Source organism: Ammodytes marinus (genome assembly GCF_949987685.1).
Source record: "Ammodytes marinus genome assembly, chromosome: 24".
Classification (NCBI taxonomy): Eukaryota; Metazoa; Chordata; class Actinopteri; order Uranoscopiformes; family Ammodytidae; genus Ammodytes; species Ammodytes marinus.
Window position 1 is genome coordinate 11,575,494 of NC_137228.1, and position 14,066 is coordinate 11,589,559.

The 14,066-nt window shown below is 38.0% G+C and overlaps 2 protein-coding genes across 2 annotated transcripts; one reads left to right on the top strand and one right to left on the bottom strand.

The window, feature by feature from the left end:
* The first annotated feature begins 2,563 nt into the window (after positions 1-2,563).
* On the top strand, positions 2,564-6,752 carry LOC307270013 (uncharacterized protein). The gene is made up of 5 exons (XM_080053140.1): positions 2,564-2,579; positions 2,842-3,118; positions 4,553-4,819; positions 4,900-5,040; positions 5,129-6,752. The coding sequence occupies exons 1-5, from the start codon at positions 2,577-2,579 to the stop codon at positions 5,293-5,295; spliced, it is 855 nt and encodes a 284-aa protein (XP_079909266.1). The 5' UTR covers positions 2,564-2,576; the 3' UTR covers positions 5,296-6,752.
* A 1,231-nt stretch (positions 6,753-7,983) lies between these two features.
* On the bottom strand, positions 7,984-13,346 carry nfkbiz (nuclear factor of kappa light polypeptide gene enhancer in B-cells inhibitor, zeta). Its single transcript, XM_080052669.1, has 11 exons — positions 13,297-13,346; positions 13,072-13,202; positions 12,622-12,713; positions 11,966-12,270; positions 11,258-11,363; positions 10,771-10,917; positions 10,137-10,200; positions 9,873-10,042; positions 9,577-9,687; positions 9,320-9,487; positions 7,984-9,058 (listed from the first exon to the last, which is right to left on the bottom strand). Exons 2-11 carry the CDS (start codon positions 13,142-13,144, stop codon positions 9,020-9,022), a joined length of 1,275 nt encoding a protein of 424 aa, XP_079908795.1. The 5' UTR covers positions 13,145-13,202; positions 13,297-13,346; the 3' UTR covers positions 7,984-9,019.
* Between the last annotated feature and the right edge of the window lie 720 nt (positions 13,347-14,066).

The window sequence follows — 14,066 nt, forward strand, 5'->3', positions numbered from 1 at the left end:
ACAGGCTGCAATTTAATTAAGGCTCCACACTTTAAAGAAATAAGATATAAATATAGATATAGAGATATAGATATATATATCTACCCACACACACACACGACACAGACTGCGATCAAGTTGTATATGGGGAATACAAAACCTATGGATTCACCAATAAATGCTATCATATAGCCTATATTTGCTCAAAGACATAGCAAAGAGACATTTATTTGAAATTGAATTAAATTGAATTATGGTGTAGTAGGCCTATGTTTTAGTTTGATTATAATTTATTTTCAACATTAACTCCATCATTTGGATTTTCAATTAATACAAAAACTAATTTTAAATGTATATATCCACCTTCTGTCATTTATCTTCACGTGCCTACAAGAATATACAGAGAGAGAATTCAAATTTTTGGGCATATTCCGAATGGTAGAATTAATCATGATTAATCCACAGCTACCTTGTGATTAATCTGATTATAATGTTTAATCTTTTGACAGCCCTAATATACACAAGATTTGTTGCAAACGTATAAGACTACCTACCTACGCTTCTGGCCTCATAAATTGGAAACTGAAATTGGATGTAAAAACCATAGATGGTATATAAAAGCAAAAACATATGAAATATCCCATTAAACCTCCTGGTTTTGACCTTTTCTCAGAGCTTTTATGCCTCAGGAGAACCAAAGTATTCAGGTTTGCTGCTCCCTGCACGTTGCACCTCGGTGCCCCTCCCCATGTGATATACCTGGGCAAAATATGAGGATGGAGGCGGCCGCAGACACCACACTGCACATCGGCGTGTCCACTGGGCATCAACACTTATCTGCTGTGTTGCAACAAACATATGCTGCTGGCGCTCTGCTGCATTGGAGTGGGGCAACACTGACATCTATTGACTAGATGGGAAACTGTCACATCCTTGCAGTCTTTCAAGAAAAGATGAGAGGAAGACTGACCTCCTGAATCAATAGGATCATTACAAGTGCTGAAAGCATTGTTGTGAATTTGATGCTTCATAACCGTCATCCTTGCCGGAAAGGAAAAGATAATTTGCCTGGATAAACACAACCTGACCCAGTCCTGGAATATAAGTATATTTTCTTATATTACTGTATTTAAGTAGGCCCTACTATTTTTAGCTGCTTTCCTTCAGTATTCCCAATCTGTTACTTTTCAAGTCCACCACATTTTGGTGGCAAATATTTAACTTTTTTTTTTTTTTACTCCACTGCTTTTATTTTGACAATTTGACTTTGCAAATTCAAATCATCAATACAAAATCCAATCAGCTAACAAATTGATATATCGAAATAGGTTAAGCTAGCCAGCAGGGTAAATTAGTTAAAAGTCCCTCCACCTTTACCAGCTGCAACATTAACACATGAATAATTATAATTCAATAATGTAATATACATTCTGAAATGGGCCATTCCTTCTGCTTGAGTACTTTTGCTTTCCGTATTTAACTATATTTTGATACTGGTACTTTTACGTTTGTCAGCAGGACTTTTACAAATGTCTACACTGTTGCTATTTGTACTTCAGTCAAAGATCTGAGTATTTTCTCCACCGCTGTGTGAAACTGAATATCTTACAGAATCCAGAATAGATTTTCTTCTAGTCCAAAACTGAGAGCAACATAAATCATTGTTTGCTGAATAAATAAAACCACGCTCTGTCTTACAGACTCAGACAGCATAATAAAGATGCATCACATCTATACATTGGAGTAACCAAGACTCACTTCCATGCAGATAGGAGAAAACACTCAGTGGGGATATAGTTACATAAAGTCTGAAGGAACTCATGAACAATGTGGACGATTAGGATACAATAAATACATTCATTAATCACGCTCAGCATACTTGACAATAAATCAACATCTCATTGTTGCTGGTGAAAACAGTTTAACTGCGTATTAGATTTTTAATATCTCAATTTAAATGGAAAAAAGACTATGGCTCTGCAAAAATGTATGACAGGCATTAAAACCCCAACCCTTCACCTGAACTCCTGTAATAGAGTGGAAAATACAATATTGCGAAAAACTATGTTAGAAATGCTTTACATTATGTTTTTTCCCCCTATAGCAAAATAACAAAGGGAAATGATTTGGTTTCAATCCTGGAATGTAAAGTTAGTTTATTCATTTACATTGCATCTTTTTGGATCAAGCGATTTACATTAAAAGGCACACAAGAACAGACAGAGTAGCCTACAGTCTCAGACAAATAGGTTGGAATTTAGCAACATTCCTCAATTCAACTATATATTTTTTATATAAATGTAGTTTGGTGGGGTTTAAGCCTGGCTCTGCCCGCCCACCTACTTTCGCCCAAATTTCATTTTCCCTTCAGTAGTCCCTTCTGTAAAAATGAAATGAAGTACGATGGTCTGGTAGCACCAGGCTATAAAGGTTTTAGCCATTAAAATGTGGGCGTTCTATAATATTCCAGCAGAGGCGCTAGTGTGATTTAAATTGTTTGCGGCCTTTTTTTTTTTAATAAAGCACCGAAGAAGACGTACCACGTTTGCGCATGCGCGCTGTTTGTTGTCGTTTTCGGCTCAGTCGGTCCCATAAAGATGGTCGGTTCCTGTCACTTCGGAACAATAGACTAATAAAACAGTATCTGTGTTTGTAATTATAATGATTTAACTTAGAAGCTAATGTCCACAAGCTTTTCTAAGTCAAGCTAATGTTTTTATATAGTTACTGAAATACTTTTGAACCATTTTAATAGGTTAAATGTGCCTAATTTGACAATTTCACAGAGCATTTCACACACATGATGTCATTGCTTGCATTTCTTATTGTGTGGGTTTTAACCTCATACTCTTGTCTTGTTAGGTGAGTCTCCAGATGGATCCACTGTGTAAGCAGGTCCACGGAGGTGATGAGGAAGAGGCAGGAGCAGATGAGGCCATGCTGTGGTCCATCCAGGAGGCTGTGGAGAGGCAAACTCTGCAGATAGGAGTATCAGCCTGCGGGGCCACAGCTGTAGTGGACGTGCTGAAGGCCCTGGGTGTGGACGTGGCCCCTGAGGAAGCAGACCGCTGTGTCAAGACGCGTCTGAGGAGAAACGAGTCTCCTCTGCCCGACTACCTGCTGTCCCGCAGCGAAGCCGGTAAATGATCTGATCTACAGGGACACAAACGAGACCTGAATACAGCACTTTTTACTCTCTGTAGACTGACCAATTTAGTTACTGGATACTTTGCAGATTATAAAATCTAAAATGCACCGTCACAAAGCTGGAAACAGCCTTTTTTTCTTAGAACATTGTACCTATGAGGACCATTTACTGCCGATACTTGAAGTACATTTACCCTAAAGTAAGTTTCATGACAAGGTCACAGTAAGTCTACACTGTATATGATGGGAGAGACAGATTGAAATGGTCACAGTAATGTCGTATTTTAGTATATATTTAGAGTCTAGAACTGCGTGCTTTTATTTTCCTGTTTTCCCCCCTTCAAAATGAAGGCAGTAATACAAGAACGAAGAATCCAGAAGAACACATAATTAACATTATGAAGAGAAGATGACAGACCATAGACTACCCCTCCCCCCCCAGTTGCCCCCAATTTAATGTTGTTATTAGTATGTCAGACTTATTCCAAGAAAAGTTTTCAAGCTTATTCCTTCAGAGTAAACCTGATTCTTTCAAGGAAGTAAATAACATTTCCAATGCATGTAGCTTTTTGAATTGAATTTTATTTTATTTCAGACAAATCAAAAACAAGCATAAAAATACAATAAACTAAATTTATGTTTAAATGACTTCACAAAAAGAAAAAAGAAAACAAATTACCTATATTGATGTGATATGCCTGAAAAGGAGTAGGAAGAAATATAAACTTATTTAATCCTACCCCTTTTCCATAGTAAAAAAAATATATATTTATTATATTCGCTTCTTGTACAATCTATCCATACAATTGGCGATACTATATTTGATATTTACAATGTATACATACAACTTAATATACTATGATTTTTTTATATTTTATATATTTATACAAATTTCAAAGTGCTAGTAGTGCGTTACCAGGTTAGTGTTCTATTCTGAGTCTGTGACGTGCTGAAAATATCCACTAATGGTGTTTAAAAATAATTCACATCAACTCAGTGTGTCCCCCTAAAATAAATTTTGACATTTCAGGTACTGAAATATGAACACGTAAAGCATCGCTGTGAAATAGGTGCACATCTGATCCCTGGTCCCCCCTGCTGAATGTGGCTGAGCGTGACAGCTGGCTGCACTGCCAACCAGTGCAGCCAGCTTTTCACAAGAAATACAAAAGTCCCCCGTTGCATAAGACAAAGAATTCTAATGTCCCACATAGGAGCGACTAATTGACTTTTTCAGCTCTTGTTACACAACTTTTTACATTGACATTTCAGGCATCTTAGCTCCAGCTGCCATCACACACACTGGGTTCTGAGTGCAAATGGGGCACATCTGTTATCCCTGATCTGAGACATAAGTCAAAATATTATTAGCACAAGTTATTTTTTTTTCTCTGGAGTTGAAATAAGGACTTTTAACATTGTCTAGGTGCCACTCATGCTCAGCTCATCCAAGGAGCAGAGGAGGCCAGTAAGGGTGAGGTAGCGGGCCGCTTCTTCCACCTCCACCCTGGGCGCCTGGTCAGGCTGGTCCCTTGGCTCGCACGATGGATCAGAAACGGTGCCGTCCCCGTGGCGACCATGAACATGCAGCTGGCTGTGCCCGACGGGGAGGAGGTGCCCGACGCCTGGCACCATCAGCTCATATTCGGCGTTGCACCTAATGCTATTTTCATGACCAATCCTTTAGATGTAGGTGAGTAAAGACTTGCGTTTCAGGAGAATCGCGTCCTGACATTGATACATAATGTTTGAATGTTAAATGTCTTTTTTCAGTAAGCGAGGAAGAATTGCACCAGAGACTCAGCAGTGAATCTGTGCTGCTGATTCGTCGAGAAGACGTCCTGCAGCGACTGACACCAGAGTGCTGTCTGTCAAGCTTCTCAGACCCTCACTGGAAAGCCCTGGATGTCGAGGGTGAAGCAGCAAATGTTTCGCTTTTTATTTATGCAGATGTTTTGTTGAAATCTAGAATTTAATCATGTTTTTTTTCTCTCCCTGTTAGGTCAAGTGAGGCAGATGACCCTAGAAGAGGAGCGGGAAGAAGGTGGCAAGTTAACAACACACATCACCATCCCCGCGGCGTACAGCTCAGGTGTCACTCTCTTTGCCCTACGACAGTCGGACTTAGGACGAGAACTCCTCAGTGCTCCTGAACTCCCTTTGCTGTGACTGGACTGGACTGGACGGGGGACAAGACATAAAGCTCAGGAAGATTTATTTATTGTGATGTGTGAGTCCCCTGAAGAGAGGCCAATCAAAGGAGAAAAGAGTGATCAACAAAATATCACATTGTGTGTTTACTGTTGCATTGTGCAGTTGTTACAAATTGGAGGTTGACAACATACGAAACCCATAGGCATTTATACAGTAAGAGAATATCTTGCGGATGTGTGCAAGTACTACAAAGGTACTATGAAATCATGCTTTGACAAAAAAAATAATAATTATTGAAGTTGCAGAATCAATAACACACTATCACCCATGCACATTTAAATCAGTGATTCCTCATGAGACAAATGTTTTCCCCATGCATTATCAACGGTTTCTTGAGTTAATTACTCCAAACAAAAATGTTTTAAATAATGAGAGGAAACTACACAACGTCTTTTAACTTCACCTGTATCCGACTGGTTTAAAAACTTTTTTTTAATCAGGTCCCATCAGTGCCTATGTGGCCACTTTACACTGGCGTCTTGTAGTTAACTAAACAGATTGAATTTCGAAGTGTATTGATTTCTTTCAAAGCAGTGAGTGGCAGTGATTCAGCTTACTATTATAGGAGTCGTTTTGTCCTCCATAGTTAAAAGCGTCTATCGGCTAAACACTGAACTTCTCCAATAGCTCCAAACGGCAACGTTAAGAACTAAAGGTGATGGAGCCACCGCAGCCGGGGTACTTGGATGTTGGCACAATGGAAGAAAAATATCCATCTTGCTCTTTCAAAATGTAGATGGTTGCATCTGGGAAAATTAGAATACCATGGAATAGTTAATTTTTAGGTTATTTACTCGGTGACTTTCATATACACGAGATTCTTTACCTATACAATTAGATATGTCGTGTCTTTTTTTGTTTCAAATAAAAACTCCAGCATTTCAAAATATTAGAATATTGCAAAAGTTGCAATTCAGAATTCAGCGGGCTGGAATCGAACCCGGGTCCGCTGCTGGCCGAGGCCCATGGGGGGGACGCCCTACCAACTGAGCTAAGGGCGCCCCCATCATCCCAGTACTTGTTGATTATTTATTTAAAGTTTGAAGCACTTTTTTATTTAGTCTTTTATGGACTTGTACTTCTGGGTGTTGTACCCGTTAACGCCACAGGGTGGCAGCATGACATTGGGTGGCCGACTGGAGTTCCTCTTTACGTGTTGTTTGTTCTGTTAGGAGGAATCAATGCAGCAACAGCTCACCATGGCTGTGTCTTGATTCAGAGACCACGCACTTGGTAGGATGCAGTCTCGCGGTCTATGAAGGCTATAGATAGAAGAAGAAAATACTTTTGATAATTTATGCATATGTTTAAAAGCCTTTTCTTTCCTTTATAGATACTATGTCACATGAGTACATTTGTTTAAGGCTTTATACAACATCTTAGGCTTCTTTGTTGATTGTTCTTTAATGAAATATCACATTGAAATCCAGAAAATGAGACATCCTCAAACACAAGGTTTTCAGTTAGCATTAGATCTTTATTTCTCATGTCACTTTGAAAGCTTACAAGGAGCTTACATTTAACTTGGGATTTCTCAAATGACACAAGCAAAGATTATATACAGTACTATAAACTGTCAGCTATGATAAAGGAGACCAAATGTACACATGTTGTAGTTATTTCCGTGGCATATGTTTTCCTGTAAGGTATAGATTTTTTTTTGTGTGTGCCAGAGGCAGGCGCCCATATCCATATATCATTCCATACTTAACTCTGCAGTTAAGTATGGAATGTCCCTCCCATTCTTTAGTAAAAGTTGATCTTATCAGCTTTGTGAATAGGTTTTAAGAAATTACTCCTTACTAAGAACTTTTAGTGCTCCTTAGGAGTACTCTTAGCACTAAGATAAAATGTTTTGTGAATACGGCCCCAGTTCTACATAAGATCACAGTGATAAATCCCTCTCTGAGATAACGGTATGGTGTGTCTGTTTTGTTCTACACTGCTGTGTGACAAATATGTTGCCAGAGATCTTCATTATTCATTTACCTTCTGCCACAAACATCAGTCGAGTTCACAGGATTTATACATGGCAATTTCAGAGCAACATGTCATTTCTAGAATTTGTGCCTCTCATGCAAGATCTACAGCGGCATTTTAGGGCCAATGTAGCTTTAAAAAAATAAGAATGATGGAGCTGAAGCAAGGGCTTATATTCCAAGAAAAATTTCCCACTTAAATTTTATGGAAAATCCATGTTCTTTCTTTTAAATATGTTCGTTTAAAGTTAAAGGTTTTTCGTTTGAATATTACCCCCTCCCCACAGATCTTTATTATTATATTTTTCTCTTCTTAAATCTAAAAAGATTAATGTCCTTGCTCCTTTGTTTTATATATATATATATATATATATATATATATATATATATATATATATATATATATATATATATATATATATATATATATATATATATATATATATATATATAAAAATATAAATCAATGAGAATATATATATATATATATATATATATGTGTATATATATATATATAAATATAAATAAATGAGAATATATATATAAATATATATATATAAATATAAATAAATGAGAATATATATATATAATATATATATATATATATATATAATAGACAATCATTATGGGTCAAAGCATATGTATTACCCTGCTTTTATCTCTCTTTATTTCATCCTCAATGACGTTTTTTTTTAAGCATTGAACACAATATTTTTCATCCGGGTGCTATGAGTCTTCATACACTATTGAGTGATGTTCAACCTCTTTTAAGAGTTGCCGGGTATTCATTTTACAGAAAAACAGATGCTTACTGTGCTTCTGCAACTCGAATAATATGATTTAACATGAAAGGCACAAACTGTGAGAATCCAGAACTATTTCTTTGATGTAAACAGTCCCATAGAAATAGTTGATCTGTTGATTATCAAGCTAAACCCTTTAACAAAATAAAATAAACATTTTATAGAATAGATGTAATTTAAAACATTTTTAATAATAATAATAACACATTTTATTTGTACTGCACTTTATATTCAGGAATCCCAAAGTGCTACAGAGTAAAAGAAATTAAGAAAAACAAATCAATGAGAATAAAAGCATAACACAATTAAAAGGGGAACCTCAAAGACAATCTAGCTAAATGCTCTTTTAAAAAGATGCATCTTGAGGTACCGTTTAAAAACAGCTGTAGTCTGTGGGGCCCTCAGGTGGTCAGGGAGGGCGTTCCATCATACAACATTACACAATGACCCTTTCGCAATCAAAAGGAGTTCAATAGTGTGCTCAGTGTATGTCACATATTTTTTTACATTAACTATATTATTACACGTTTGACAAAATGCTTATACATTTTTTTTTACCATGACAATATGTTAACTGTTAATATATTTTTAAAAGCATTAATACGTTCACATCAACAAGATGAACATTAAAATATAAAAAGTTACAAGAATGTAATCTCTTTTAACTGTTTTATTAAGAAATCCTTCTGAACTACAATCTTAAAGTATCAGCCTAAATCCCTAAAACAATAAAGGTTAATAAACAAAAATCACAAATCATAGTGTCACTTTCTCTTTGAGAATTACATGGTAATGAACATCTGGTATGTTTCACTGAAACAAACAACATCTGCCTTGTTGTGGCAAATAATATTTTTAAGACTGGACTGTCTGACTGACAGTGTTTCTGAGCTTCACTTAAGCGTGACCATACTTCCCTTTCAGGATCTGCCGCACCTGAAAAGCAAGCGACAAGTCAAATCATCAGTGCTGCTTATACCATTTTTTTGATCAAGGCAAGTTTGTTTAAATAGCACAATTCAGACAAAAGGCCATCCAAAGTGCTTTACAGGGGCAAGATTAAAATACATAATACACATTAGAAAAGCTAATGAATAGAAATAGAACATTTAAATAAAATAAAAATTGCAGGTTAAAATGAAAACAGAAAATCAGTTTGATTGAACACAGTGCATTCATCCATTCACACACCCTCACCTTTTCACCACCGGGTCCTTCAGGCACCAGCTGAGACGGCAGTTCATTCTCAAAGTTCTTGGCACCAGGGTCCGCACCTTTCCTCATCAGCATCTTCACTCCCTCCACTTGACTTGCGTGGTTTTGCAAAGAGCTGACAATGTGCAGGGCTGTGTTTCCACTGAACGTCTGAAATGCACAGAATCACAGGTTACAGTGATTATTATTTTTTGCATCACACTCATTAAGCTCCCATTTTTAGCCACAACACAACTCGCCTTGAGGTTCACAGTTGACAGTGAAGACGGCTGTTCAAGCAGGACGTTAAACAGCTCCACATTTGCCTCCTCTGCAGCCATGTGAAGACAGGTCCGTCCGCTTTTTAAATCCTATAGTCATGAGAAATAAAAAACATCACTTTCACAAGATCAAGCCTTAATAATGATGCAACATTGGTAACTTATTTTTGTCTTTCCAGCATTAAAGAAAGCACGTAGGACTTTGAACAATTTGTTTAGGACATTCCTTATTTTTTGAAGGAGAAACTGGAAGTTAAGTTGTATTTGATAGTTACCTTTGTCCCAAGGGAGGCATCCATGAGAAGCAGAGTCTTAACACATTGGACATACGTCTGTCTTCTCTGCATTAAGTGCATTGTCATATATGAACAAGGATTTCCCAGACTCCTCAGCTCTTTAACAGCAGCGTTGTGAGACAGGACTGCTGCATGCAGTGGAGTTAAACCTTAGTCCAGAGATAAAGGGCATTTATCACAAAGACACTTTTACTGAAGCAGCGGCAATAGAAGAAAGGTTTTGATTAAGCAAAAAATACTCACCATCATAATTAAACATCTCCATATCAATTAGTTGCCCACTCCCCATCAGGGTCTTCCAGGTGCTCTGTGGAAAATAATTCAAGGTAGTAAAGTATAAAGTATTTTGCAACACAGGTAACAATCTTTTTTTTCTCAACACCTCAGCCTGACTTGCATACTGTAGGTTTATCCTACCAGACAAATATGACTGACCAAATGTAACTTGTTTGAATAAGTTCACAGAGTTAAGAGTTGTAAACACGATGTCATGTGATGAGTCAAAGGCACAGAAACATAGTGAAGTAGAAACAATGGTTAAAAATATTCAGACAAACTCAATTCAATCGTTTGATCCAGAGGTTGTGTTCAATTCCTGAATGTCTGACTGAATAGCTCAGCTTGACTGGAGATCTGAAGACAGATTGTATGTTCGAGGCTTGTCTGTGGTCTAGGAATTGATAGAGAGATAGGAAGGTTCCGTGTTCAAAGCTCACCTGTGGATTTTAAATTCTACCAACCAAGTAAAGAGTGACATAGTGACACTGTAGTTTTCCTTTGTTTCAAAGTGTTGTTTTTTTCACTTGAACGTTTTTTTTTCTCCATTCAAAAAGGACATGACCTGTTTTGCCAAAGCCAATTCCCAGTTTATTCTAACCTGTAGACTGAGGAAATGGCCTTTCTCTGCGCACACGTGCAGAGGAGAGCGGCCCCACAGGTCCCGCGTGTTGATGTTTGCTCCGTGTGTCAACAGGTCCTGGACCAGGAAGTGCTGATTGGTGGCGGCTGCTATCTGAAGAGCCGTCTGAGGACAAAAAGAGTTCAGGGGCTTTCCTTAGAGGTGCTACGAGGAACTTTTAAATATTTCTGAAACAGTCTCATTTTTAATCTGATGATCATAAATTACATGTAACAGGAAACGAGCCCATCAGTGCGAAGAATGCCTTTTTTATATAGTTTTTCTAAATGCCTTTGTAATGGGTACGCTCACCCAGGCACAACAGCTGGTGTAATAAAAACACTACTGCTTTTGTCCAAAGGGTGTGCAAGAATTAACAAAAAGCTGAAAGTTCCTCGGAGCACCTTTAAACCTGGAGTCTTGTCATATATGGATTGATTAAACATGACTTGAGGTGAACACCCACTTGCCCGTTGTGTTCCTTCACATCCAGAGAGCAACATGCAGCCATTTTTGCGGCGAGCACATAAGCCAGAGCCCGCTTCCCTTGTGCCACGGCTATGTGAAGAAATCTGGCAGTTGGAAGAGCAAAACATTTACAGTGTATGCGCATTAAAATGATGTCCCTGTTGTTAATGTTTAGGTAGATTTACATTTGTGTGACTACCACTTACTGTCCCAACAGTGAATACACTTTTTACATAACTGTCCTAAAGGGGAAGTCAGCGATACTCGAGAACGCTTGTTGCCAAATCACTTGTCAAAATCAGTGAATATCTCCTGTCTGTACTATTTATTTATTTACACACACTCAACAAATACATTAACACATGTAAAGATTAAAAGAGTATGTGCTGGAGAGGTCAGAAACCCGAATGGGCTTATCGAGTGACCTCTCCAGGTTACTGTGTGTGATCTGAAAAAAAGGTGTTGATACACAGACTAGGCTCTGTAAACTGCTATGTAAACAAAGGGGGCCCACTGTCATTAGCAAAATGCCTGTTCACATAGCCTTGGCTGTCTTTTTATTTCAGGGCACACAGCGCAGACAGGGAGTGGATCTTGAGGAGATATTCACAGACTTTTGGCTAAAAGTGATTTTGACAAATGCTGACTCCACCTTTAAACTGTTTTCATGTGGTCTGAATTAATCACTTTTCTGGTCAATACATACGTGTCGCCGTCCGCGTCCTGCGTGTTGAGCTGCTCAGCAGAAAGGCCGCTAATTCTCTGGGTCTCCTGGTGGATTTGCCAGTGAAACAAAGTGACTTTGGCTGCGGCAGGCGGAGCGGCTTGTCCGGGCAGAGCTGGCTGATGATGCGTTTGAGTAACCAGGGGGACAGGATTCATTCCCTCTGAGGTAACCGGAGGCGGAGGGCTCCACACATGAGGACTCACCTCATGAGCAGGAACTTCTCGCTTGGCAGATTTGCATTTGTGCTCCAACGTTTTGTCGTTGTCCTGTGAGCAGCTCCATTTCTAAAAGAGAATAATTTTTCAATCTGTAATTTAACTCCTCAGTATTTGTTTTTTAGGAAAACATGTGATGTTATTTGATTCCCATAGCAACAACTTCTGTTAGTTTATGTAAATGGAGGAGATTCTTCCTCATACTGACAAAGCAAAAACAAAACTAAACAAGTGAAGACATTCCTGAAGAGATAAAGCCACAACTCTCACTTTCTTGAAGAAAGAAAAATATATCAGTAATAATGGAGTTGATTGCTCACGTTCCTGGTAAATCCAAAAACCCTACATTGAAATGTTTCTTTCAACTTGTCCAATAATGTTGACACACTCTATCAAACACCAGTTCCCCTTATATCTCACCTGACGTCTTATCATGAGCAGTTCTTTCACTGTGTTCTTCTTGTACGCAGCGTGGAAGTCGTCAGGCGGCCTGGGATCAGCAAGGAAACAGCCTGAGGAGAAAAGAACAATTCAATTCAATCACAACGGCGAAAGCAACTCAATGGACAACATTATCAGCTTAATATACTAAGTTTCTACCAAACTAAATGACTGAGTATTTACTTGTACTGGAGTATTATCACTGTTTAGTATTAGTTTCTTAGTAAGTAGCATGCTGAATAAGTCTTCCATCAAACTTTGGGACAAACTCAAGCCACATAAGTTACACTTCCTCATTCCCCCGTGTCTGAACAAACAAAACATATCGAATGTTCAGGGAAGAAGAGGATCAGAGTGTTAGAATTGTCCAGCCTTTGTAAGTATAAGAATGTGCATGTATCCGATAACCAATATTTTTAGATAACTGACCTCCATAATTCTGGTTGCAGTTGGTCCCCATAGACAGACTTCCTCTGCTCTCACTCTCTCTCGGATCCAACATTGTTTTACGAAGTCATTTATTAACGCAGCGCAAACTCCACCTGAAGTGTTTCTCCTCCCTAACACACACACACATACCTAGAACGTCAAGTGGCCTGTCAACACAAGTCAAGTGTCAGTGTAATTCAATAGAAAGGTGTGCATATGACTCACCCCTCTTGGCCTTTATCCACCTGTCGCAGCAGTACGAGAAATGAGGTACAACTTCATAGACTATGTGTTTAAAAGAATAACTGCCACACACACCTGGCTGCCTTCCTGGTTGACAGGTTCCTGAAATGAGTCTGATGGGTTTTTTTCAAAATAAAAGGTGTTAAACATTCAGTCACTAATTTATTCAATGAGATAGATACAGCTGAATTTAGTTTAATAACATTTTATTTGCAGATATTTTTATCTAAATTTCAAGCGGATTAAAAATAACAAGGTGTCACCTCACCTGTCAGTTTGAAGTCCACTCCTCAAAAGCAGATAAACAAAGTACTGAGCGTCAGTTGATATGCAAATGAGGTCAATGTGCTGCTTACATAAGCAAAAAACCACTGAGCAATTCAGCCTGTAAGTGAATCAGTAGCTTTAACTGCAAGTCAAAAACAGTTTTACATTTAACTCATGAACTTTCCATCATAGAATAAAATGTGTATTGCGATATTGAAAAAATTACTTTTGGTTTAATAATGAATACTCACTCAAGTTAAAAACACATCTGTTATGTGACTTTCCACAAAGCTAAACATACACTAAGTTGAATTGCCGGAAATGTATAATAACTTTGCTTTTGTGGTTGCCATGGCACGAGTGTGGTTGGGACTACACCCTTTCAAGGAAAGACTGTAGTGTTAATACAGTGTGTTTCAGTGTGCAATGCTGCTCATGATAGCAGAGGAAATAAGTTGTATTTTAAATAAAAAAAGTCACAGAAC

What these genes read in the sequence shown, in the direction of transcription:
- LOC307270013 (XM_080053140.1), top strand. An exon ending in GCTGTCCCGCAGCGAAGCCG is followed by an intron (nt 3,119 to 4,552) that starts GTAAATGATCTG and finishes AACATTGTCTAG; the next exon opens with GTGCCACTCATGCTCAGCTC. An exon ending in GAAAGCCCTGGATGTCGAGG is followed by an intron (nt 5,041 to 5,128) that starts GTGAAGCAGCAA and finishes TCTCCCTGTTAG; the next exon opens with GTCAAGTGAGGCAGATGACC.
- nfkbiz (XM_080052669.1), bottom strand. Translation starts at nt 13,144, where the DNA reads ATGTTGGATCCGAGAGAGAGTGAGAGCAGAGGAAGTCTGTCTATGGGG. An exon ending in CTGCAACCAGAATTATGGAG is followed by an intron (nt 12,714 to 13,071) that starts GTCAGTTATCTA and finishes TTTTCTCCTCAG; the next exon opens with GCTGTTTCCTTGCTGATCCC. An exon ending in TGCTCATGATAAGACGTCAG is followed by an intron (nt 12,271 to 12,621) that starts GTGAGATATAAG and finishes ATTCTCTTTTAG; the next exon opens with AAATGGAGCTGCTCACAGGA.